Raw genomic sequence first — 26793 nt, forward strand, 5'->3', positions numbered from 1 at the left:
ATTCAGGGCTGGGTGTCCTGCTCCAGCAATATTTGGAGCTGGGTCTCTCCCCAAGCCCTGCCTGGATCGGGCCCCGGCCCCCGCGGGCCTCCCCCCCCCGCGCCGCGTCCCTGCCTGGAGCAGGTCCCAGCCCCCGCCTGCCACCCCCCCCCGTATGTCCACCCACCTTGTCCCTGCCTCTGCCTGACAGAAAACAGCGTGCGCCTGTCCCCTGCCTGCTTCTGCTGCCAGAGATCCGCTCCCGGCAGAACTGCTGTCTGCTGCCCCAGGGTCCTAGTGCCTGCCCTCCACTAATGGCAAGGCAGGCTGCCCTTACCCTGCCCTTCCGCCCTAGCCCTGGACCTCCCCAACGCCCCAAACCCTCATCCGCAGCCAGAGCCCTCATCCCCCCGCACCCTAATCCTCTGCCCCAGCCCTGAGCCCCTCCACATCATGAGCCCCACAGCCCTCACCCCACACCCCAAACCTCTGCCCTAGCCCTGAGCCCCCTCCTGCATCATGAATCCCTCATCCTCAGCCCCACAGCCCTCACCCTGCACTCCCTCCTATCCCCAAACTCCATCCCAAAGCCTGCACCCCTCCTGCACCCTAATCCCCAGCCGAGGATCTGCACCCCAGACCTCCCCCCGAAACCCCACCCAGAGCCCTAGGCAGGTGGGGGCAGAGTTTTTTGGGGGGCGGGTTCTGTGCACCACCAAAATTTCTACAAACTTGCCACCCATGCTTAGATTGGCTAAGAAGTTCAGAGAGGCATTATTCCCACCCCAGCTTTCTAAAAGCAGAATGTCTGCATGTGGCCTGTTTGCAATCATTAATCAGTAAACAAGGGCTTTTGGCAGCGTGGCAATGACATGGCAAGCACTGGCTTCTACAAATACAGCAGGTAGGCAGGCCCAACCGTAAGTATGGCAACTTATCTATGAAGGAGGCTGGTTAGTGGTTCAGTAGCTAGCTTCTTCACTGATACCCAAAGGGAATCACGTCTGTTTATGCCATGAGAGTGGGAAACTTGGTGTAACAACTGTTGAAGGCCTGGGGAATCTATGGTCATTAGCCTGGCTTCTGCTTTGTTTGTTTGGCAGAAGGTTCTAAATCCGCTCAAGAAGTAACAAACAAAGCATCTTGATTCCTTCCAGCAAGTGTTTCTGAGCTCCCCGAATCTCTCTATAGAAGTGGACGATCCTGGGAGGGGCTGTTCTTCCCAACATCCAGGTTAACAAGTGTATTTTTTCACCTGTTGCATGCCGAGTGTGGGCAGTGGTTTAGTTAGTAAAAAGCCTTAACTGAGAAAATATATCAACATAAGAGCGGCCATACCGGGTCAGACCAAAGGTCCATCTAGCCCAGTATCTGTCTACCGACAGTGGCCAATGCCAGGTGCCCCAGAGGGAGTGAACCTAACAGGCAATGATCAAGTGATCTCTCTCCTGCCATTCATCTCCATCCTCTGACGAACAGAGGCTAGGGACACCATTCTTTACCCGTCCTGACTAATAGCCATTTATGGACTTCACCGCCATGAATTTATTCAGTTCTCTTTTAAACACTGTTAAAGTCCTAGCCTTCACAACCACCTCAGGTAAGGAGTTCCACGAGTTGACTGTGTGCTGCATGAAGAAGAACTTCCTTTTATTTGTTTTAAACCTGCTGCCTATTAATTTCATTTGGTGACCCCTGGTTCTTGTATTATGGGAATAAGTAAATAACTTTCCTTATCCACTTTCTCCACATCACTCATGATTTTATATACCTCTATCATATCCTCCCTTATTCTCCTCTTTTCCAAGCTGAAGAGACCTAGTCTCTTTAATCTTTCCTCATATGAGACCCTCTCCAACCCCAAATCATTTTAGTTGCACTTTTCTGAACCTTTTCTAGTGGTAGAATATCTTTTTTGAGGTGAGGAGACCACACCTGTACACAGTATTCAAGATGTGGGCGTACCATGGATTTATATAAGGGCAATAATATATTCTCAGTCTTATTCTCTATCTCCTTTTTAATGATTCCTAACATCCTGTTTGCTTTTTTGACCACCTCTGCACACTGCGTGGACATCTTCAGAGAACTATCCACGATGACTCCAAGCTCTTTTTCCTGACTCGTTGTAGCTAAATTAACCCCCATAATATTGTATGTATAGTTGGGGTTATTTTTTCCAATGTGCATTACTTTACATTTAGCCACATTAAATTTCATTTGCCATTTTGTTGCCCAATCACTTAGTTTTGTGCTTTGGTCTTAACTATCTTGAGTAGTTTAGTATCATCTGCAAACTTTGCCACCTCACTGTTTACCCTTTCTCCAGATCATTTATGAATAAATTGAATAGGATTGGTCCTAGGACTGACCCTTGGGGAACACCACTAGTTACCCCTCTCCATTCGGAGAATTTACCATTAATTCCTACCCTTTGTTCCCTGTCTTTTAACCAGTTCTCAATCCATGAAAGGACCTTTCCTTTTATCCCATGACAGCTTAATTTACATAAGAGCCTTTGGTGAGGGACCTTGTCAAAGACTTTCTGGAAATCTAAGTACACTATGTCCACTGGATCCCCCTTGTCCACATGTTTGTTGACCCCTTCAAAGAACTCTAATAGATTAGTAAGACACGATTTCCCTTTACAGAAACCATACTGACTATTGCTCAACAGTTTATGTTTTTCTATGTGTCTGACAATTTTATTCTTAACTATTGTTTCGACTAATTTGCCCAGTACCGACGTTAGACTTACTGGTCTGTAATTGCCGGGATCACCTCTAGAGTCCTTTTTAAATATTGGCGTTACATTAGCTAACTTCCAGTCATTGGGTACCGAAGCCGATTTAAAGGACAGGTTACAAACCTTAGTTAATAGTTCCGCAACTTCACATTTGAATTCTTTCAGAACTCTTGGGTGAATGCCATCGAGTCCCAGTGACTTGTTAATGTTGAGTTTATCAATTAATTCCAAAACCTCCTCTAGTGACACTTCAATCTATGACAGTTCCTCAGATTTGTCACCTACAAAAGCCAGCTCAGGTTTGGGAATCTCCCTAACATCCTCAGCCATGAAGACTGAAGCAAAGAATCCATTTAGTTTCTCCGCAATTACTTTATCGTCTTTAAGCTGTTATTGATTTAGACAAAAATGGAATTTTCAGTTAATATATTTTCAAATGTTTTTAATGCTATGCATAAAAATATAAGAAACACTGTATACCAATTATAACACTTCAAGGGGGTGATTAGTCTGCATAGTCATACCATATACCTCAAGTGGGGGAAGCCTGCCAAAACACAGTTATCTGGTAGCGTGACTACTCACCTTGTTACATGATGTGGCACATATACAAGACTATTGCATAGCCAGCGTAATGTAGAGAGAAATAGTGTGATGAGAAGAGTTTCTGTCTTAATGTCAATTAACTTTAATAAGAGCTTGAGAGACATGAGCCTCACTGAAAAGGCAAGATGGGAGAAAAAAGTGCAAAAATAGATCAAGGAAAATCTTCACCAAAAGGGATCTCCTAGAGTGAAATGAATGCTATTTTGAGCAGGTCTAATACACACACAAGAAAGTCCAGCACAAAAAAAAAAAAAAGACTGTGTTCCTGGAAACTGCTTCCCTTCCAGTTCATGTATAACTATAACCCCAAACCTCTAGTGCCTTTTGGCAATACTTTCTCTGTGAACTTGAGATACCGCACCTGCAGGTATTTTTTCTTAACTCTTGCCCTGTGCAGGAAGTTACAAGGATTCTCCTCCCACTTTCTGGAAAGATGGAGTTGCCTCTTCGCTCTTCTAATACAGCAACCTTGGCCCTGTAAAATAAAAAAATAACTTTTTATTTCTTCTGTGTTTCCCATAAATATTGCAATTATTTTTATTTGAAAGAGGAGAGCCTTAACAGTGGGAAAACTCAAAGTTCTGAAACGAAGGGAAGGAGGGATTCTATGATATTAAAATGGAGTAAGAAATATGAATTTTTAACTCCTTGCTAGCATTCCAAAGGTTTCATCATTAAAGTAGCAAAAATCCCCAATGGCCAGAGATGTGGCACTAGATGGGGAGGCCTCTGAGTTACTACAGATAATTCTTTCCCAGGTATCTGCCTCGTGGGTCTCGCCCAAATGCTCAGGTCAGGAAGGAATTTTTCCCCAGATCAGATTGGCAAAGACTCTGGGAGCTTATCGCCTTCCTCTGCAGCATGGGGCACTGGTCACTTGTAGGTTTAAACTAGTGTAAATGGTGAATTCTGTGTAACTTGAATCAGGGCCGGCTCCAGCTTTTCTGCCGCCCCAAGTGGCAAAAAAAAAAAAAAAAGACGAGTAGCGGCACTTCGGCGGCAGCTCAATCACGCCGCTTCTTCGGCGGCAATTCGGTGGCGGGTCCTCCCTCTCTTCCTCTTCGGCAGCAGCTCAAAGAGGAAGAGAGGGAATGAGGGGCCCGCCACCGAAGACCCAGACGTGCTGCCCCGACACGGGACAGAGTGCCACCTCTTTCAATTGGCCTCCCCAAGCACCTGCTTCTTACGCTGGTGCCTGGAGCCGGCCCTGAATTGAAGTCTTTAAATCACGATTTGAGAACTAGTAACTCATCCAGAGGTTATGGGCCTATTTCAAGAGTGGGTGGGTGAGGTTCTGTGGCCTGCAACATGCAGGAGGTCAGACTAGATCAGGCCTGCACAACATACAGCCCGCGGGCCGCATGCGGCTTGCGGAGCCTCACTGTGCGGCCCGCGGGGGGATTCTAAATCCCCCACACACAGCGCTCTGCAGGCAGCCCAGAGCCCTTTGAATCCCGTCCGCGGCTGGGAATCAGAGGCCTCTGGGCTGCCCGCAGCACTGGGGAGCCCAGAGCCCTTTAAATCCCAGCCGCAGCCGGGAGTCAGAGAGCTCTGGGCTGCCCGCAGCCGCGGCGAGCCCAAAGCCCTTTAAATCCCAGACGCGGCCGGGAGTCAGAGAGCTCCGGGCTGCCCGCAGCCGCGTGGAGCCCAGAGCCCTTTAAATCCCAGCCGCGGCTGGGAATCAGAGGGCTCCGGGCTGCCCGCAGAGATTCCCAGCCGTGGCTGGGATTTAATGTGCTCAGGGCTCCCCGCGGCTGCTGGCAGCCCAGAGCCCTTTGAATCCCAGCCCGCGGCCGCTGATTGCCCCCTCCCCGGACCCCTGACCCAACTTCCCCCCAGGACCCCACCCCCTCTCTAAATGCCGCTGCTCCTGGTCCCCCAATTGTCCCCTCCCGAGACCCCTGCCCCTAACTGCCCCTTGGGACCCCAGCCCCTATCTAAGCCTCCCTTCTCCTTGTCCCCAACTGCCCCCTCCTGAGACCCCCCAACTTCTCCCCAGGACCCCACCCCCTACCTGTCCCCTGATAAACCTCTGGGACTCCCATGCCTATCCAATTGCTGCCTGTCCCCTGACTGCCCCACCGAACCGCAGCCCCAACCCACCCCCGCTCCCTGTCCCTTGACTGCCCCCGAACCCCTACCCCTTCTTCTACCCCCAGCCCCCTTAACGTGCCACTCAGACCAGCGTGTCTGGCTCCGTGCAGCTCCAGACAGTTGCTGCCATGCTCCTCCATGGAGCCCACAGCCCCCTCCCCGCCCCCTGCACCTGCCTTCCAGATTTGAACACCTCAAAATTCAGGAGTGCTCAAGCTCGGTTTGGGCAGCTTTTACTTCATTTCTCCCAAATCAAATATACTGATCCACTGTAACTTGCTGTAGAAAAAGTAGGATAAAATTGAGCAAGAAATGCTTATTAGGACTGGAATTGCTATTTTCAACAGCCATTGCCTTTTTGTTTGTTTGAAAGGAAGACAGTGATATTGCATTGGCAAATTCCCCATAGAAAGAAAGAGTGGAACAAAAGAATAATAAAGGCACCTCAACTTTTCCTCATTTATGGAGGACAGTCTTATAATATGCATCCAGATATCCTCCAATCACACAAGCTGAAAATTGTTCCACTTTACTGCAGCTCTGTAACCATATGGGAACCAATCCTGTCTGTGTTTTGTGCACATCCAAAATTCCTGCTGAATGACCCGCCCTGGGAGCGAGTTACCAGTGACCCTGGGCTGGCAGGAGGTGGGGGGGGGGCACTGGTGTGGGGGAGCCCAGGGCTGGGGCAGCAGCAGGGTGGAGGGAGGGCACTGGTGGGGAGGAAAGGGGGAAGCCCAGCGCTGGGGCGGCAGGGTGTGTGTGTGGGTGCGGGGAGAGCCCAGGACTGGGGCAGCAGGAGGTTACAGGGGGGAGCCCAGGGCTGGGAAGGGGGGCAGCCAAATTTTTTTTTTGCTTGGGGCAGCAAAAAACCTAGAGCCGGCCCTGCTGGGTTCTCCTAGCCGCCGGAGCCCCGGGCCCTTTAATTTGACCCTGAGGGCTCCCAGCCACCTCTTTAGCTGGGAGCCCCTGGTTGATTTAAAATAAAGTATCACCTCCCCACCCCCAACCTTCCTTTTTGGCCAACAGTTGTTTTGGTGGGGCGGCGCTGGGGAAGGAGGGTTTGTTTCCGCAGGGCTGGGTGGCCCTGGGGCGGGATGTTTCCGCAGGGCCGGGAGGTTTCGGCCCTCAGCTGTTTTCTTTGGAGGAATGTGGCCCTCGCCGCTTTGCGAGTTGTGCAGGCCTGGACTAGATGATCACAATGTTCCTTTCTGGCTTGAGAGTCTGTGAGTCTATAAAGACCATCCTGAGGCCTTTGCCCCCTTCGGCATGTGGAACAAAGTGAGGCAAAGGATAGGTATAGCTATGGGCTTTTAATGTCTCACCCAAATCAGAAATCTCAGGTATTTCCCCACAGAAGGGCTGTTATTGTAGGGGAATAAAATGATTAAATAAAGATTACTGTAGCTGGCCTTGCTTCAGAGTAGGACATTTGTCCCACTACATTTAATTATATCTGTACTATGTATTATGATATTCCTATTTTTATTTCAGAGTCATAGCTTTACTAATAAAAGGTCATTTTCACAATAAAGGTAAATTATAAAATTTACCTATCATAGGTGAACACAATATGACATGTTCAAACCAGCATGGCTTCTGCTAAGGCTCTGAAACACCTTTCTAATCCCCTGATCCTGGGTCAGCCAGAGACCAAAGAGAGCTTCTGGCATAATTTAGCAAAACCTAGGGGCTGCTTCTAAATTATACTCACTGCAGTGGTTCTCACAGGGGCCAGTGTGTTGGACAGGATTCAGGTGGCGCACCATGCACTCTCCCCCTGGGATGCCCCTCACTGCCCTTTCTCCACCCCAACATCGCCCAGTATTATTTATTATTTCTATTATCATGGTGCCTTGGAGACCCCATGATGGACCAGGACCCCATTGTGCTAGGTGCTGTACAAACACAGAAGAACAAAGACAGTCCCTGCCCCCAAGGAACTTACAACCTAAGTATGGCAGCTCTGCACCACCTGAGGATTAAGACTGCTTTATGGCTGCTGATGTGGCACAAAGCAGCCAGAGCTGGGGTAGTCAAGAGCCTGGACTGCTCTAGTCAGTCCTGATCACCATGTCTCAAGAAGAATAGAGCAGAAATAGAGGGGGTTCAGAGGTGAAAATGAAGAAACTTTCATATGAGGAGATACTGAATAGATTGGCACTGTTTAGAGAGAAGGCTAACAGAGGGGACAAAATAGAAGTATTCAAAATAGGAAATTGTGCAGAGAAGGTAAATTGCTCCTAGTTACCTTTTCTCATAATATGAGAATGGGGAGACAGTCCAGGAAATTGAAAGGCAGCAGAACTTAATTCTGACAAGAGGAAATATTGTTTCACACTACACATCATTAACCTATGGAACTCATTGCTATAAGATATTGCTGAGGCCAAGACCTCAGGATTCAAAAAAAGATTAGATACTTACAGAAACATTTGACAGGATGATTTTTTTTTAATTAGAGGGTTTAAAACTTCATGACATAAAACAGAATCTTAATTTACTGGGAATAGGGAGTAACTTTCTCTATGGGCCTAAGCAATCCAGCTGCACAGAACAGGGAGGCACAAAAGCTATTCCCAACTGGGAACAAGCCTGGAAATTCCCACTAACTCTCACTTGCAGTGTCTGGCTTCTCAGTTAATGGCATGTCACTGAAATGGAAAAAATATAATTCCTTCCAAAACAAACTAAAAGATTTTTGGCAGTGTGGCGTCTCTACTTGCATATCAGAGCACACAGATCCTGGAAAAAAAAAGGCAAAAATATTCATGGCCTTGAGATCATGGTGGATAATTATTCATTTATATAATTGTTCAATAGTAGCTTTTTTTGTGGGGGTGGGAAAGGGCAGAGAAAGAGACACAGAGAAACTCTAGGCAAAAATTAAGTCCTGTTTGCTAAGTCTTGAGGAAATTGTGGGTATTGTCAATTGTGCCTGTTACTTATTTGCTTTTGTAAGCCAAAATGTGAATGCAAAAAACAATTTTTGGTGCTATGTTTCTGTGAATGTCTTGAGTGACTATTTATGTGATCCTGTAAATCTCTGGACTCTTTGGCTAGTATTTTTCTCTTTTGCTCTTGCTGTTCTTGGAGATATTTGTGTCACAGTTCCCGAGTTAACTGTACTTCTAAACCTCCATGCTCCCCATGAGTGTAGTTCATTAGGTCTTAGGTCTCAAGGTAAGATCCCCCAATCCTCTCCCTCCAGACATGGCTGCATACCTGTCATTCTGTGATCACCTCAGCACCTCTCACTTCAGAGGCAATAACAAGGTTATTCAGTGACCAACCGGCTCTCATAAAGTAGCATACTATTTTTTTAGAACAAAAACATTTCAGCTCAAACACATCTTAAAAACAATAAACAGCTTATATGCATGCCTGGTTTTCCAGGTGGTCATCCATCTTTCATGTGGAAACCCTGGCAGGCTTTAAAGCACTTCAGGTCCTCTCACAGGGCCTGTCTGTGGGCACAGACTCATGTCAGCTCTTTGATCAAGTGTCAATGACCCTCTCCCAGGTCGGAGCTGATACTGTGTACAGTTTCAGATCCTCTGTATTCAGAAGCTTCTTGAACTAGATCAAACCAGTATATGCTATTTCTGCAAGGAGCCATAACTTCAAAAATGTATCTGCATTGTTTCAGCATTGGGGATTTTCATTAACTGCCATCCATTGAGTTACTGCAGGAAACATATTTTAACTTACCCGTTGAGCCAGGGATGCTCACTTGAAAGCCTACAAAGATATAATTAAGGGGAGGGATACCTCAGTGGTTTGAGCATTAGTTCTCTAAATTAAGGGTTGTGAGTTCAATCCTTAAGGAGGCTGTTTAGGGATGTGGGGCAAAAATCTGTCTGGGGATTGGTCCTGCTTTAAGCAGCAGGTTAGACTAGATGACCTCCTGAGATCCATTCTATATAAGATTTATAACATTAATACAATAGTCATTGAATAAGTCCATGCTTCAAAAGCATCTGTCACTATTTGAATAAAAGCTCTCTCCCTTGCAGTGATGCAGGACAGAAGTGATAATCCACTGTAGATGACGTCAGTCAGTCATTGTGGAATTTGATTAGTTGTTGCACACAGTAATATGGATCTCATTCCAGCAGGTGCAGTGTGGAACATGCAGATGCAATCTCTAAGCCAAATTCCATGATAACAAAAATGGTGGTGTAAATTGTTTGGAAAACAGGTGCATGTGATTTTAAGAGGCCAAGTGGTATAAGCTGCACCAGTTTGGCATTTAAAGGTATGGAAAGTGAGTACAGAATACAAGTGCGGGGAAAGGTGAGGTATGGAAGGAAAAACACCTTACAGGAAGATGTAGGGGAGGATGCTAGACTGGTTTCTTTTAATAAAGTTACATCACCCAGAAAACTCCCATTGCCAAATTCAAACCTGGCATAACTGAACACAAGTCACAGTGACTTCAGTGGAAGTTGTTAATCTTTACTGCAGGGATTAGTTTAATGTTTATTTAATGTCAAACTGGTGCAAATCATACTGTTCCACCACTCAACACTCATTCATACCTGTCTTCTGACGAATGTACACCTGTCATTTTACCATACATAACTAAGGCTACAATTTTCTCACATAGTTCATGGAAGTCATGGAATCCGACCTCCATGAATTCAGCTCTGTCAGCCAGGAGCTGCGGGTCCTCCTGCCACCCTCCGTGGCCATAGGCCCCCCCAGAGCTCCCAGCTGCTGCAGGGGCAGGGCTGCAGCTCCTGAGCTGCTTTGGGTGGCGGTTGTCCCCTTCCTCACTCCCAGCCAGCATAGGCAGTGGGGCCCCCAGAGCTTCAATCCGCTGTGGGCAGCAGGGGCTCCCCCACAGCTCCTAGCTGCCGTGGGGGAGCAGGGGTCCCAGGAGCTTCAAGCCACCGGGGGTCCTTCAAAGCTCCTAGCCGCCACAGGTGGTGGGGGGATCCTGGAGCTCCGAGACCCCACAGACGGTGGGGCCCCCAGAGCTCAGAGCAGCCCACACAGTTCCCTAACCTCTGCAGGCAGTGTGTTGAGAAGAAATTTAGGAAAACGTAAGGTTAATAACAGGAAAAACTTCCCAACCAGGAGGTGAATTAAGCTGGAAATGATCTTCCAGGGGGAATGTTGGAAGTCCTGTTGTTTAGGATATTTAAAAATAGGCTTGATAAACCATAATTCAGTGGATAATAGTGAACAGTCCTGCATCACTGGGGAGATGGAATTAACATTCTAATGGGACTTGTCCTCTTGTGGTGCAGCAATAGTTAAAGTTGTAACTAGCTTCTCATTTAAGATTTGTGTATATTTTTTTCTTTTTGAAACCCAAACTGTAACCAAAAGAAACTGAAACTTCACATGTCACAGCTTATCCTAAAGTATAGTTTCTCTGTGAAGTTTGAAAAAATTCAGCAAAGCCATTGTATATCTATGATGTCTCAAAATTTCCCTTGTTTTTTGAAACCTCTCTTAATGGCTTTTTGGCTCATTGCATCTCGGAAACTGCAGTCTCTGCAAACTTCTGACTTCTGTCAGCAAAGCGAGTTGCTCCTGCTTCACTATTCCAGTGACACCATATATCACTGCTTATTCATCCTGTGTGCTGTCTTAAAGCTGAAGATTACCAGGGTATAAAAATAAACATCTTAAATGTTTTGAAAAAAATCAAATTTTTACAAGAAACACAACAATCCATTCCTGTCTTGCCTCTCAATATCTGTGGTGATTGTTTCAGTCTTTAACCCCTGAGTTTTATTTTCAATTTCTCATACTTTTTTTTTTCTAGTACTGGGTAATGGGGAGTGGTGGGGGTGGGGGAGTGACCTTATGCAATGTACACTTCAAAATATTTGCATATATCTTAACCGTGAAGTACATTCATGTAGTCTTTTGACTATCTGTACTGGGGGTTTTGATGTAGAAAGGTTTTATATAAAAAAAAACTTTATTTGTATTCATCATCATAATATAATGCTACTTATATAGTGTCCTTCCTACAAAGTATCTCAAGGACCTGATTCTCATTTACACTCAGACCCCTTCACACTGACCTAATAGTATAAAAAGGCCTTAAAATACGCTTACTTTAAGACCTCTTTTTAGTGCTACCGAGGTGTAAAAGTAGGGTGACCAGATGTTCCAATTTTATAGGGAGAGTCCCGAGATTTGAGGCTTTGTCTTATATAGGCTCCTATTACCCTCCCACCCCTGTCCCAATTTTTCACACTTGCTGTCTGGTCACCCTGTGTAAAAGAGCCTTATTGTTGATGAGAATAAGGTCTGTGTTCTGCAGGCATTAATCAATGAACCCACATAACACCCTCTTGAGGTCACAGGTAGGTATTTAAATATATATAACACTTTCAAAATTCTGCGATATAAAGCACTTGCTATACTTCTGGCTTCATTTCATTCTGCTTGCAGGTAATTAGGGTGTTTCAGCTCTGATGTTATTTCATTGAACAGTGCACACAGTATTCTTTAGATTCATTCAGAGTGCTGTACCAGCTTCCCAATATATTTCAAGTTTTCTTTTCCTGATTTTAATGAAGGCTATTTTTGATAGACCTCTCCAATATTTTGCATTATTTCAGCTTCCAAACAATTTGCTGAAGAGGTCTTAAAAGCCCACAATGACTACAGGAAGAAGCATGGCGTTCCACCACTGAAGCTTTGCAAGAAGTTAAACAGTGGAGCACAACAGTGAGTTCAACCCTTCCTTTCTTGTAATAAGACTTTTATCACATATATGAATTAAACATAGTGCATTCTATTTTTTTACCCAGCACCGGGATCTGCCTATGCATATCCCAGAAATATGTGCACTTTGATATGTATTGTCCTTTGTTGAGGTGTTTCATCCAATGTATGATGCTTCCATAAATCATGCTTCCGTACCAGTGAATCTCTCTTGGTGGTGGTGGTATTCATATTCCTAGCTTCTCAGGCCAGAAGGGACCATTCTGATAGTCTAGTCTGACCTCCTGTATAGCACAGGCCATAGAACTTCCCCCAAATAATTCCTAAAGCAGATCTTTAAGAAAAAATTCCAATCTGGATTTTAAAAATGCCAGTAATGGAGAATCCACCACAACCTTTGATACGATTGTTCCAATGGTTAATTACTCTCACCGTTAAAAATTAACACCTTATTTTCAGTCTGAATTGATCTAACTTCAACTTCCAGCCATGGAGTATGTTACATCTTTCTCTGTTAAACTGAAGAGTTCATTATTAAATATTGGTTTCCCACATAGGTACTTATAAATGGCAATCAAGTTACCCCTTAATCTTCTCTTAAGATAAATAGATTTTGCTTCTCGAGTCTTATCACTGTAAGGCATGTTTTCTAATGCTTTAATCATTCTTGTGGGTCTTCTCTGAACCCTCTCCAATTTATCAACATCCTTTGCAAATCGTAGGCACCAGAATTGAACACAGAATTCCACCAGTGGTTGCACGAGTGCCAAATACAGGGATAAAATAGCCTCTCTACTCCTATTCGAGATTCCCCTGTCTATGCATCCCAGAATCCTACTCTTGTCATCTGCAAAAGTACCCTATTCTGAAGTTGGAATAGTGGAGAGATACAATAATTTCACAGAGCTTTGACTAATATAATAACACCAGAGCTTTGATTAATATAAATTTTTGTGAGACTACTATTTTGTGCTCTGAGGGAAGGAGGATGGAATAAATTATCTTTTAGAAACATAGGAACGACTATACTGCATCAGTACACTAGTTCTTCTAGGGTCCCTGAAAGTAGGTATATTAGATGCTACAAAGGAAGGTATACAAAATCTGAGAATGGACAATATGTGAAATAACCTACCCTTAAAATAAGTTTCTTCCTACACCTGACAGATAGATAGTGGTTGGTTTGTGCCTTAAAGCATGCAACCTTATATGCTTTTATCCTTCTAATATAACTGTGTAGTAAAAAAGTCTTCTTGTTATCTATATCAATAAATCATTTTTGAGTATTACTAAATTTTGACCACAATAAATCCTGCAGTAGTGAGTACCCCAGGTTAATTAGGCCTTGATTTAAGAAATATTTCAAAATTTGTTGTGTTATAATTATATCTGATGTCCCCTTGTTTTATTTGAGAAGCTTCCAATTGCCTTTCTCTACACGATTAATTATTGTACGTATCTCTGAGGTTCCCTTGTATTAGTCTTCTCTCTAAAATGAATAGTCCTGCTCTTTTCAGTCTTTCCTACAGGAGCCACCTCATTTCTACAGTCCTTTTCATTGGCCACTTTTGGACTCCTCCTACTTCTGGCATATTCTTTTTGAGATGCAATGACCAGAACATAGACCAATACTACAGGTGCCACACATTGATTGCATACAAACAGTAATATTCTTACTGTTTTCTAACCCATTTTTTATGCATCCTAAAATTTTTGGTATTTTAACTGATTGCCTTACACTGACTTGTCCACAGCCACCCCAGGTCTTCTCCTGCATGATTAAAGTTAATATAGACCACAACAATGTTTATGAATAGTTCAAATTATTCTTTCAAATGTGTATTACCTCGCATTTGTCTCTATTGAATGTCATCTGCCATTGTGCTGCCAAATTGCCTAGTACTGTTAAGTTTCAGAGTAGCAGCCTTGTTAGTCTGTATCCGCAAAAAGAACAGGAATACTTGTGGCACCTTAGAGACTAACAAATTTATTTCAGCGTAAGCTTTCGTGGGCTACAGAACACTTCTTCAGATGCATAGAATGGAACACATAGAAGATATTTATACATATAGAGAACATGAAAAGGTGGAAGTACCCATACCAATTAAGAGGCCAATCAATTGAGATGAGCTATCAGCAGCAGGAGAAAAAAACAAACAAACAAAAACCTTTGAAGTGATCATCGAGATGAGCCATAGATGGTGTGAGGAGAACTTAACGTGGGGAAATAGATACAATTACCATCTATGGGTCATCTCGATGATCACTTCAAAGGTTTTGTTTTGTTTTTGTTTTTTCTCCTGCTGCTGATAGCTCATCTCAATTGATTGGCCTCTTAGTTGGTATGGCTACTTCCACCTTTTCATGTTCTCTGTATGTATAAATATCTTCTGTCTGTGTGTTCCATTCTATGCATCTGTTGAAGTGGGCTGTAGCCCACGAAAGCTTATGCTCAAATAAATTTGTTAGTCTCTAAGGTGCCACAAGTACTCCTGTTCTTTTTAGTATTGTTAAGTCTCTCTGAAATTCCTCACAATCCTCTCTGTTCTTGACTAATTTACCACTTAACTTTTCCCTGTATGGTGTATAATGGAGAGAAACCTTTGCTTGACTGATGTTAGTCACCTTGGTGTATTTATTTTAACTTTGGAAGGCACTCAAATACCAGTGTAAACAGGCACTACAAGCACCTGATAACTATTGTGTCATTGCTGATGTAAGCCCCTATTCCAGTCATTAAACATTGGTCCTAGTAGAGCACCTTGGGCAACTTCGCTGAACGCCCTCAATCAAACAATTCCCTGTCATTAGCTGATGCCTCACACTATGCAGAAGACTTCACAGAAAACTTGGGTATTGGTGGCACCTTGTTCTCTCCTCTTCTCTGCTTGTGGCACACAACAGTTTAGTCTCCTGATGGCTGACATATTTTTTTTTTAATTAAAACATCACTGGGCTCAGTGTAGAGGTCTCTGGGTGAAATGCCATGTGATATACATGAGGTCAGAGTAGATCAGTGGCTCCCAGACTGGATTGATACACATACTACCTTCCTAAAAAAATTGATGTTTGAGGAACTACATGAAAATTTGTCCTTGTTGTGCATATTTATTTTAGGCCTTAGTAGATTTGCCTTATGTATTTCCAGATTCTATAGAAAAATAAATGCATACAGAAGCCTAAAATATTTGATTATAATATTTGAAAACATCTCAGGTTTTTAGACAGTGCAACAAGAAGCAGCACATTGAGGCAGCCATTATTATTATTGGCCTTTCGTCGTACTCAGATTACAAGAAACAATTACATATCTCATCCATGATGCATTGATCTGTGTTGGTATGCGGCTGTACTACATGCAGTGGCTTGACTTTTTAAATCATCTCATTTAAATTCAAAGTTCCTGCTAATTCTTACCTGGATGGTTGTTGAACACAAGCCAAAGGTCATGTTGCTTTCCTTATGCAAGATGTAAATCAAGAAAAACACAAAATACTTCGAGTAGGTGTCAGAGGAAAAGAAGAGCGCTATTAATGAGACGGGGACGTGTCTGTGTGAAAGGGCAGGGTAGAGAGGTGAGGACAGTGCTTAAAGTGGTCTGAAAGAAGGGATGGGGGTTCTATCCTAACCTGGGAGCAGCAGCTTTGGTAAAACAGTGCTTACAGTGCACCCCTCAGCAACCCAGTTTGAGTTTAAATGTCTTTTACTAGGTCTGTGATCTTCTGCATGCTCCTTCCTGCCCTGTCCACTTTAAGTTGCTGGTGGAAGAGTCTTCGCTGGAAGTTGGGGCCTTTATGTGGGCACCAGGCAGGTTCAGCTCCAGGAAGCCCTTTTGCTTCTCAGCAGTTCTAGTCTCCACTCCCAAACATGGCCCCTGGACATCTGCAATGCTGGACAAACTGCACAGTGGCCCCGTTCTTAGGATGAGGCTCAGGTTGAAGCCAGAGTAATGTGACTCTGCTTAGTCCTGTAGCCAGGCTTTTATTCATTGGACCTGACCAGCTGCCACCCCACCCTCCCGGCCTCCCTACAGAGACAGGGGGAATTCTCCATGCATCCCCTACCTTCCAGCCCTGCAGGGGTCAGGCCTCAGCCTCTGTTGGGTAGGGAGTGCAGAGGAAGCTCCTGCTCTGCAGCGGTTACTTATGTGTGTGGTAGGTGTGAGGGGGCTTCAATCCTCTGGCTCCCTGTGACTGTGAGCTTTGTAGCTGCCCTGAACCAGCCCTGCCTGCGTCTGTCTTTTCAGATGAGAGGAGCTCTTGTGGCACGACATGGAACTTTGCAAGTTTGCTACAATAACTTGAGCAGTGTAGCCCTGTACAAGTAGAACACTATGCCGACCTTCTGTGTGCAGCGCCTAGCGCAACTGGGGCCTTGTCCATGGCCGGGGCTCCTAGGCGCTACAGTGACGCCAATAATAATATAGCAGAAAGGCAGCCAGCTGAGTGCCTGGTGAGAGTAGAGCGCCCCTGTGGACAGCCACAGCGCTCAACACACCACCGAATAAAACTACTGTGCCGGCGCAGTGGGCAAGTTGTTCACCTTTGTGGCTGAAAGCGCCATGTTGCTTCTTGAAGTCTGGTGGCACGTTAAAGACTAACAGATTTATTTGAGCATAAGCTTTTGTGGGTAAAAAAACCCACTTCTTCAGATGCATCTGAAGAAGTGGTTTTTCTACCCACAAAAGCATCTAAAGAAGTGAGAGGTTTTTTTACCCACAAAAGCTTATGCCCAAATAAATCTGTTAGTCTTAAGGTGCCACCAGACTCCTTGTTGTTTTTGTGGACACAGACTAATATGGCTACCCCTCTGATACATGTTGCTTCTTGGACATTTTTTTGACCTCTGTGGTGCAGGAAGTGACTGTTTCTTTGAAACCGAAAGGGTTTTTAAGAGTTTTGGGTGTAACCCTTCCAATAGGCTCCCATACCATGTTCATGTACTGTGGTTTGGGAGCCCCTGGACTAGATGACCTAATGGTCCCTCTGGGCTTAATTTCTTTTAAATCATCTGTGTCCACACTGAAAATTGACTATTTATTTCCTGCTCACTGTTTTTTGTCTCTTAAACAATCTCTGATCCATGACTATTTACCTCTCATGCCACGGTTAATTTGTTCTCTTTATAGCTTCTTGGCTGGGACTTGGGAACCCCTCACAAATATATTCTAATTTATAATCCATATTGTCCCTATGCAGATTTTTCCCCAAAAAAACTAAAACTATAGGAATTGGCACTTACAGAAGTTTCTGCGGGTTCTTTTTCTTCTCCATACACAGAAGTGGCAGAAGCTGCAGCTCCTGGATTCTCCAGGATCTACACAGATCTCGGTGACATGAGGCTTGGTACCTTATTGCCTCCAGACCCTCTGTGGCAGAGAGTCATGCTGTATAGAAGTGGGGAGGCCCTAGAAGCCATAAGAAGGCAGAAGGCCTCTGGACTCCTCTCCTCATGCTGCTGAGATCTGTGTTGATCTCGCAGCACCCACTATTTTAGGCGCTTGGAAATTCAGTAACAGGATTATAAACCCTCAGGTCAGTGTGACTACTATCTGCATGCGATATTAGCTGGTACTGCTCCGTCATGGGTGTATGATTCCTTTGCTAGGTATGCAGAAACACTGGCTAGCACCAAGGTCCTCCAACACAGCCCTGAGTCTTCAAATGGAAAATGTGGAGAAAATCTAGCGTGGGCTTCCTATGATCAGCCAGGTAAGTTTGTTTTTTGCTCCTAACTCATAGATATTAAGTAAATAAGCCCCCTTAGTCACTTTGAGCTAGACATGTAAATATTTTTAATACAAAGGCCCAAATCCCATCCTGTCAGGTCGGGTGGCTCAGAGCAAGGACACGGGTAGATATTTCCTCAGCTCCAGAAATCTTGACAGTATGAACTTGGTTCCATGGGACTGGCTTAGCGGATGTGCAGTGGTGGACACTTAAACTGCTGTGCTGAAAAGAAGATGTGCATGCTGCAGCTAGCATGGTCTGCTAACGGCAGGTGACAGACAACTGGTGGGCTGGATCTGCATGCTGTGAGTAGCAGGCCATGCCCCTTCGGGGAAAGAAGCCTCCTACACCTTTTCTATTCCCTGTCCTAATTTTGCAGCAGCACAACACAAAAGAGTTGTTGGCCCAACATTGCCAAGAAGCCTAAGGGCTTGTCTGCCCTTGAAACTCTGCAATGGCACAGCTGCAGCCAGGGCCGCCCAGAGGGGGGCGCAAGTAGGGTAATTTGCCCCAGGCCCCGGGCCCAGCAGGGGCCCCCACGAGAGTTTTTCGGGGCCCCTGGAGCTTCTTCGCTCCCGGTCTTCACTGGTGGGGGGTCCTTCCTCTCCGGGACAGAAGGACCCCCCGCCGCCGAATTACCGCCGAAGCGGGACCCGCCGCCGGAGTGCAGCCGGATCTTCGGCAGTAATTTGGTGGCGGGGGGGGGGGGGTGTCCTTCCGTTCTGGGACCCGCCGCCGAAGTGCCCTGAAGACCCGCGGTGGGGGCTGCACTTCGGCGGCAGGTCCCGCTTCGGCGGTAATTCGGCGGCGGGGGGTCCCCACTGTGGGTCTTTGGGGTACTTCAGCGGCGGGTCCCGGAACGGAAGGACCCCCCACCGCCGACTTACTGCCGAAGCGGGGCCCCCCCGCCGCCCAAGACCCCGGGCCCCCGGAATCCTCTGGGCGGCCCTGGCTGCAGCAGCACTTCCGTGTAGACATACACTATAGCAATGGGAGGGATTCCCCACACCCTTGGGAAACGTAGTTATGCTGATGTAGGATTTCAGTGTAGATCAGCCCTAAGCCAATGCTAATTGCTCCTGCATTCTCCTCTCCAAGTGTGGGAACTGCTATATGAATTAATCACTTCTAGAGACATTTGTGTCAACACCTTTCTGTTCCCTCTTGAATCACCAATGCAAATACTTTCTGACCTAAAAGAGAAATGTCTTTTATGTGGTTTAGTTTAGACATGTGACAAACTGAGCTCTTAGTAAAACTATCTCACATAGGCAGCATGTGCTGAGTGGTCAAGAAGAACAATTTTCACTGAGCTCCCATTCATCCCTTCTTCAGTCCCTTATTTTAGTGACTTTAAGGCTTGCTTTCCCCCTGCAGGGACCAGGCAATGCAGTAGGTTAGGACTCTATCCCTTCCAGAGAACATTTGACTTAGAAGAAAAGTAGTTTCATACTGTCACCTTAAACTGGGATTTTCAAAAGAGCCCTGGGGAGGTGGGAGCCCGAATCCCAATCTTATTGGGCCTCTAAGCACCTTTGAAAATCCCAGACCTATCGCTTAATGGATATTCGTTCACAGTAAAAAAATCATTACACACTTTTGCTCACTTCAGAACTATTAGCATGATGTCCTTTGGAAAAGCATGAAACATGCTTTTGGGGCAGCCTGGGGGAGCATAGTGGTGTGAAGTTAGCACAGGGCTTGTCCCTTGTTAGCTGTACTTTATTTCCTCCTTTTTATTAGCACTAACGTTCCACAAACATTTTTAACAGTTTATATGATGACTTTGTTCGACGACTTAGCGAGGGGAAAAAACCCTCTACATTATATAATCCTTACTCCTTCATGGAGCAGTTTTTTCTTCTACGTGCTGTTTCCACAGGTGTTTTGTCTAATCTGCATGGAGAACTTTTTATATGGCTGTATCTAATTTATTTATTTACAGCATTGCATGTCCTGCTGAGCAGTCTGAGCCATGTCCTCTCCTTGTTCCCCAAAATGATATAAATCTTTTGAGTCAACTACATTGCCTATAGAGCAGGGCCTTTTTAAGTGCTTGTGAGTAAAAGCTAGTTGTGTGCAGAAAATTGTTCTCAGCTGTTGGCTTAGGCTATGCCCCTGTGGAGTTGATTCTCTTTCCATTGTTTTCCCCTTGTCCAGTTCCATGCTGATAATTAATTTGCGTCAACCTGAACGAGGCTGGAAACTGGCTGTATTATGGATTCTATTCAAGTAGTTAACAAAGGGAGTTAGTGTCTTCCAATTTCCTTTCCAGACGAAGGAAACATCAGTAAGTCTTCAACTTGGCAAACAGTCTCTCTCTAAAAAGAGCTGTTGCATTGCTGGATTCTTGGTGTTCGACAAGAATGCTGGCATAGTTGGGTTTCATGTGTCAGAAGAGAAGTAGTGTTTGAAAATGTAATGCCCTAACTGTGAGTTTTTAGAATTTCTTTAAATTTCATTATAAGATTTCCAGCTAACAGTCTATGGCTGTTGTTTGAAATTTATTTAGCGCTGTATTGTAACAAAGATTTGTCAGTCATTTGCTCCCTCTGATCCTGAGGAAGTTGCATTGCAGACTTTCTTTTTCTATGCTCAGATGAGTGACAGCATAATCACAGTTACCGAGTGTATTCTACCTCTCCCTTCTCTGGGCTGCTCTGGTACACCAAACACCTGATGGCATGCCAGGTGTCTCCTGAACTTGAAGGCAAGTACTAGAGACGCTTACGACGAAATTCTGACTAGACCCTATGTGGTGGAAAGTATGAGAGGGCATTTTGTGGTCCATGAAATGGCCATAAAGGACTGCAGGCTGTGCACTCTGGGGAGAAAAGGGACTTCACTGTTCTACTGCCTGGGGGACACATGATGTCCCAAAGGATTGGAAGGATGCAGGGCCTAGCCTATGGAGATGGATCAGCATCCGGAAGGGAGCAAGCTTCACCGCAATAAAGGAGTATAGTAGCGTGGATGGCTCCTTACCACTCAGTGCAGAGTTGCACCCTACGGGCGTGATCAGTATAAAGATCTGTAGAGGCTGTAGCACCTGGTGTGTTGCAGCAGCACTTACTTCATGTCTACTAGACAGACCTGTACGAGGAGGATGTTGCCGCTTCTGGGGAGCCCCCCAGGTAAGCCCTGCCCAGAGCCCGCCTCACCCCGTCCTGTGTCCTGTCCCACACCCAAACTCTTCTACTTGAGGGGGGGAAGGAAGGAGGGAGCCAGGTAGGGAGCCTGCCGCCTCCACTAGCTCTGCCCCCCTCAGCACCAGTGGGCCTGCCTGGGTCCTAGTCAGCTCCCCCCACCCCAATCAAGCACACAAAGAGGGCTGGCAGAAAAGAAAGGTTCAATATTATAAATAAATATTGGTTACATTAAGCAAATATGTGGTTTATTTTCCTAATTTTCTGTGTTTTGTGAAAACTGGTAAATTTTAAGATAGTTTTTGCTTAAAAATGAAACTAGAAAAATGTTACAAAGTTTTTTGCTTTTTTTTAAATCAAGCCCAATTCTGCTGCTTTTCTTTACATGGAATAATCTCTAACTCTGTTAGTCTACTTATGAAAATCACTAGGATTATTCACGGAGTAAAGTACTACTCAGTGTGAGGAAAGGCACCACAAGATATTAAGGAAGTGTACAAAAAAGTGAGTGAGAGAGAGAAGAGGTTTTAGAGGGAGAAGTATAATGCATACCTCTTCTTCATCTTCCCTATAAAATCATTATCATCACCTCAATAGAGCAGTATCAACTCTTAGAACTTAAAGCTTCTACTTATCAGATTGTCCTGTTCTTATTATACATGTTCTGTCATCTACATGTGATATAGAATTTTAGCAGCTTTTCCTCACAGCCAGGACATGTTGAAAACCATCCACGACTGTTCAGTTCACACTTCAGAGAGGCATACCAGGATTGCTGTCTAGTAGGGGCCATCAGTCAGACATTGTCAGGAGCAGCTGTGTTTCCTTAGAAAAGTTTTGCAATTTCTGCTGGGTTCACAGCAGTAAAATCAAGTAAAATATATTTTTTAAAGTGTTAGTGCATTGTTCTGCAAATAAGCCCAGCAGAAAGGAAGCTCTGGAAGTGATTTAAAAAGAGATTGCATCTGTTTGCACACTGCTTGCACCCACCACTTCCGCTATGATCTGGTAACTGTCATCTAGGGTGGATGGGTGTGGCTGGTTTGTTTGGCTTCTTCCTTTAAACTAAAATGTACTTCTTACGAGTGCCAGCTCAGCCAAATGTTTCCTATTTGGAGTTTTGTTTGTTTGTTGTTTGTTGTTGCTGTTGTTTTACAAAAGGTTTATGCAAATGTAAAGTAAAATGGTGGCATTTAATATAAAATTACATTGCTCAATACAAAATCAGTTCAGGCGGATTAACTAGAAATGCAGTGGTGAGTTCTCTATATCAGTGTTTCCCAAACTTGGGACGCCGCTTGTGTAGGGAAAGCCCCTAGCGGTCCGGGCCGGTTTGTTTACCTGCTGCACCCACAGGTCCAGCGAATCACAGCTCCCACTGGCCACGGTTCACTGCTCCAGGCCAATGGGAGCTGCTGGCGGTGGAGCCAAAAAAAAAACCGAGCGCTGCTGGCGGAGCGCAATATCGGGACAAGCACCTAAATATCAGGACGAACCGATATTTTATCGGGACGTCTGGTCATCCTAGTTCCCTCTGGGAGCTATGACAGTGGTACCCAGTGATCGGACAGGCTTTTTAAAGTGAAGTGTCATATATTAACACATAAGCATTTAAGAGAAAAACATCTTAAAAGAACAATATTGCCAACCTTACGAGGTCAAAAATCATAAGTCAGACCCTCTCAAGAGATCCAAACTCATGAATCATGCCCTCAAATCATGAGATTGGCCCCCAAAATAGTCATTTTCAAATCAAATCATGGTTTTTATTCTTTTTTTTTTTTTTTTGACTTTTTAAGTCCCCTTTACTCCCCTGCCAATGTGTGTGGGATAATTTCAGGTAGAAAAGTCAACCTTTAATGCACACAACAATTCACACCTCTGCAGGCCGCTCAGATGGAAACTCCACTTGCCCTCTCCTCATCCTTAAGATAGAGGAACTGCCATTCATCTCTTGTTTTCAATAAGGGAAAATTCATGAGTTGACAACCTATCATCATATTTTTATGAAACAGGTAAAAACCACCCCAACCATTGCAAAAGTGATGATAAAATTGTGACAAATAAAGCAGAGTGTACTTATAGCTAGTTTACCAGGTATCTAATTATTATCCATATGGGGCTCCTCATAGGGCCAAGCTTCCTATAAATCCCACAAGACCTCTGGGGTCTGGCTGGCATAGTTACTTCCATTAACTCAACCCACTTCTCTCTCCCAGCCTCAGAGGAACAGTTCTTTTAAAAGCTGTTTAGTCCTTTTGATCACCTCCCCTTTCTCCAAGACAATCACTTTTTAACTGTGTATAGCCCTGTGAGCTGTTAGTTCTCAGCCTTGGCACAAGGCTTACAACTTGTTGAAGACAGGATGCAAGGTCCTCGAAGCTGATAGCTTTGCTCAGTCTTTCAGCTGTGAGCTGGGATGTCCTTATCTACGGCAATAGTTTTCTTCCTGGGGAGAATTCTCCTTTAATTCAAGCATTATAGGTAAGGCTACATTTTAGTCACAGGGATTTTTAGGAAAAGTCACAGACAGGTCACGGGCAGTAAAGAAAAATGCACAGCCCATGACATGTCCATGACTTTTATTAAAAATACTGGTGATTAAAATGTGGGGGAGGGGGCTGCCTGGGCCCCTGCAGGTGCTGGGGTGGCACAGGTGGCAGTGCATGGCCCAGGACCCGCACTGGTGCTAGGGGGTAGAGAGTTGGTGGAGGCAGCAGACTCCCTACCTGGCTCCCCCCTTTCCCTCTCCCCCCACAAGCAGCAGAGTTTGGGTGTGGGAGGGGGCACAGAATGGGGTGAGGCAGGCTCTGGGCAGAGCTTACCTGGGGGGCTCCCCGGAAGCAGCAACATCCCCCTCGCTCAGCTGCTAGGCAGAGGCGAAACCAGGCAGCTCTGCGCACTGCCTCTGCCTGCAGGCACCACTCCTGCAGCTCCCATTGTCTGTGATGGCCTAAGACTGCCCCAGCAGCGGCCGTTGTGCCAGGCGCAGGGGCTGCCTGAGCTGCCCTTGAGCCAGGTGCACTGGCCGCTGCAAAAGTCACAGAGGTTGCAGAAAGTCACAGAATCCGTGACTTCCATGACTTCCGCGACAAACTCCGCAGCCTTAATTATAGGCATATAACAGGGGTGACCAAACCATGGCTCGCGAGCCGTATGTGGCTCTTTTACAGTTTTCCCCTGCATCCCCCATTCTCCGCCTACCAGACTTGAGGGGCAGAGCTAGGGACTTCTGCCAGAGACGAATGGTGCCTGCTGAGAGTTGGGGGGCACAATTTAAAGGTTCTCCCCCAACAGCTTGAGTCACGCCCCCTGTTACCATCAGTGGCCCCTCGCTGCAGCTCCCAGGTGTTAGCTCCGCACAGAGAGGCAGTGGCCAACAGCTGGGAACTGCAGGAAAGAGCTTCTGCATTAGCTCCAGTGGGGACAGGCAGCAACAAAAGCAGCGGCTCTCCCTGCAGCTCCCAGCTGTTTGCTGATGCCCAGCTGCAGTGCAGGAAGGGGGCCAGGCAGCACCATGTGACCAAGCGGCGCCAGCAAACTATGGCAAAAATCGGGGCGGGGGGGGGGGGGAACGTGATCCCATGTTCCTCCCTACATGCCACCTCTGTGCCCAGCAGGGAGGGGGCCTTCAGCCCTGCTGAGCGCACTTGTCAGGGCTTGGGGCTTCAGCAGGATCGGGGCTGAAGCCCCGAGTCCCAGCAGGTGCCTCCCATGGGGCTGAAGCCCCGAGATCCTCCTCCTCACGGGGCTGAATCCCCAAGCCCCAGCAGGCAAGCCCTGGTTCTTGAATTTCTGAAGATCGTCATATGCGTCGTAGAGAGTCAGTGAGTTTGGCCACCCCCGGTATGAAGTAGATTAAGACATTCATACAGAAAATTCCAAGAACCCAGTGTACAGTAACTACCTCACTGACCACGTCGCATAGAGGGTTCATAAAATTGATTACCTAGCAGAATTCTTAAAATATTACATAACAACTACGTGTCTGTCATTGGTTCCTTGTATCTTGCATACTCTCTGTTCTGCACCTGGTAAGCTCTTTCTTCGTATGAAGTCTGAATGTATCTATTTGACCTAGAATAAAGACTATGGGCTTAATTCACCCCTGTTTTATGCTGTGTAATGCTATGCATTTACACTAATCCATAGCTGGAGTAACATAGGGTTCATTCAGATTCAGCAGCTGAAGAAAAGGTTGCAGTTGGAGCCACTTAACCAGGAAGAATTATTTTTTGGCATGCACTCGATTTAACAGAGATGTTGATACAAAAACATCACATTCCAAATAAGCTCATAGCATCAATAAGATATTGGTTTGGGCATCCTTGACTGATTGATTGATTTATTTTAGACATGTTACTCTTGAATGAAGCACAGAAGCCTCTATAATTTATCTTCGGCGTGCAGATGTGACTTCTGTTAGCATTAATGGGAATCACACTTGCACATCTAGGTGCACAGAGACCACCCCACCCTGCCTACACAGCTGCAAAACAGGTCTTGTTCCAGTGGCTTTTCTTGGGCCAAAACTCAAGAGAAGGCAGAGGGGGAGGGAGAAGAGCCCATAATTATGCTTGAAACAATTGCTTCAGAAAATGTCTTGAGTGAGATGTAGTTTACTTTTACCACCAGTTTGTGTGCCAAATGTAAACTAACACCTGCTGGAGAGCACCAGGATGGCAAGCAGTGGTGTGCAGGTCACTACGCAATGCATTTGGTTCATAGATCTGTATCACAGACAGCAATTCACTTGCTCTTTTGTCTTCAGGGCGGAGCATTGACTTAACCCTCTTGCCAACTAAGGCCGGGAGGTTAGTGAAGTCATAATTCTAAGGGAGCATGTAAGTGGAGGGATTGAGTGTGTTGCATCCCGAGAACTGAAGCCACACACATATGGAGCACATGAACAGTAGAGTTCAGTTTGAGACATCGGTAGCAGTCGAAGACTAAGACTGCCTGTGAAATAGCAAAACATGAGTCATTGCTGTTCTGCAGTCAGAGAATTAACTAGGGCCCAACATTGTGTATGTTTGTAGGCCTGACAGCTTTGGCAGCATCAACTGACTTATTACTCTACTTCCTGGAATGTTAAGCAGAGACAACATAGCTGATGGGGGTGGGAGACTAATCTAGGCCCTCTGATGCTTGTTATAAGCAATCTCTGCAAACTATGGTTGTGGGTTTTTAAAAAAAATACACTTCAGAGCGAGGGCTTTGCATCTGCAAACTGTGTTTGGAGCCCCTGCCTTCAGTATATTTTCTGTTCTGCCTTACTTATTACAGATTAATTGACTGGGAAACCAGATACACGAAAGCATAAATGAGAGCAGGGTTATTTATTTGATAAATTTTTCCTTGTATACAGAGTGATATTCATCTGTGGTGCCACCTAAATTATCATAAGTATGTAAAAAAAAATCTTTCTTCTTCGAGAGATGTCCCTGTGGGTGCTCCACTCCAGGTGTTGGTACATCCCTGCACCTTCGCATGGAGATTTTTACACCAGTACTCGTACAGCTCACGCATGCGCAAGCCGCTTCCCCACCCTGCTCTGAGTGTACTTAATAGTACGCGTGTGAGACAGAGCTCAGCAGACTCATTAGAGAATTTCTTCTCTTCTTTGTTCAACTTTTTTCCCTCTTAGTTTAGCTTACCAATATTAGTTAGGTACCCTTTTCCCTTCCCTTCTCTATTCTTCTCTTAAAAAAACAAAAACAAAAACCCCAACTTTTTGTTCCTGTCAGCGCAGCTGCTTCCGACATGCCTGACTCTCCAGGTTTTAAGCACTGCTCTAACT

The 26793-nt window shown here is 45.4% G+C and overlaps 1 protein-coding gene across 1 annotated transcript in view; it reads left to right on the top strand.

The window, feature by feature from the left end:
• Positions 1-26793, top strand: part of GLIPR2 (GLI pathogenesis related 2) — a 51093-nt gene that overhangs the window by 15043 nt on the left and 9257 nt on the right. The window contains exons 2-3 of the mRNA XM_039527848.1: positions 12013-12121; positions 17726-17829. Coding sequence (XP_039383782.1) covers positions 12013-12121; positions 17726-17829 — 213 coding nt within the window. The remainder of the gene's footprint in view (positions 1-12012; positions 12122-17725; positions 17830-26793) is intronic.

The sequence above is a fragment of the Mauremys reevesii genome, linkage group 2, assembly GCF_016161935.1.
Source record: "Mauremys reevesii isolate NIE-2019 linkage group 2, ASM1616193v1, whole genome shotgun sequence".
NCBI lineage: Eukaryota > Metazoa > Chordata > Testudines > Geoemydidae > Mauremys > Mauremys reevesii.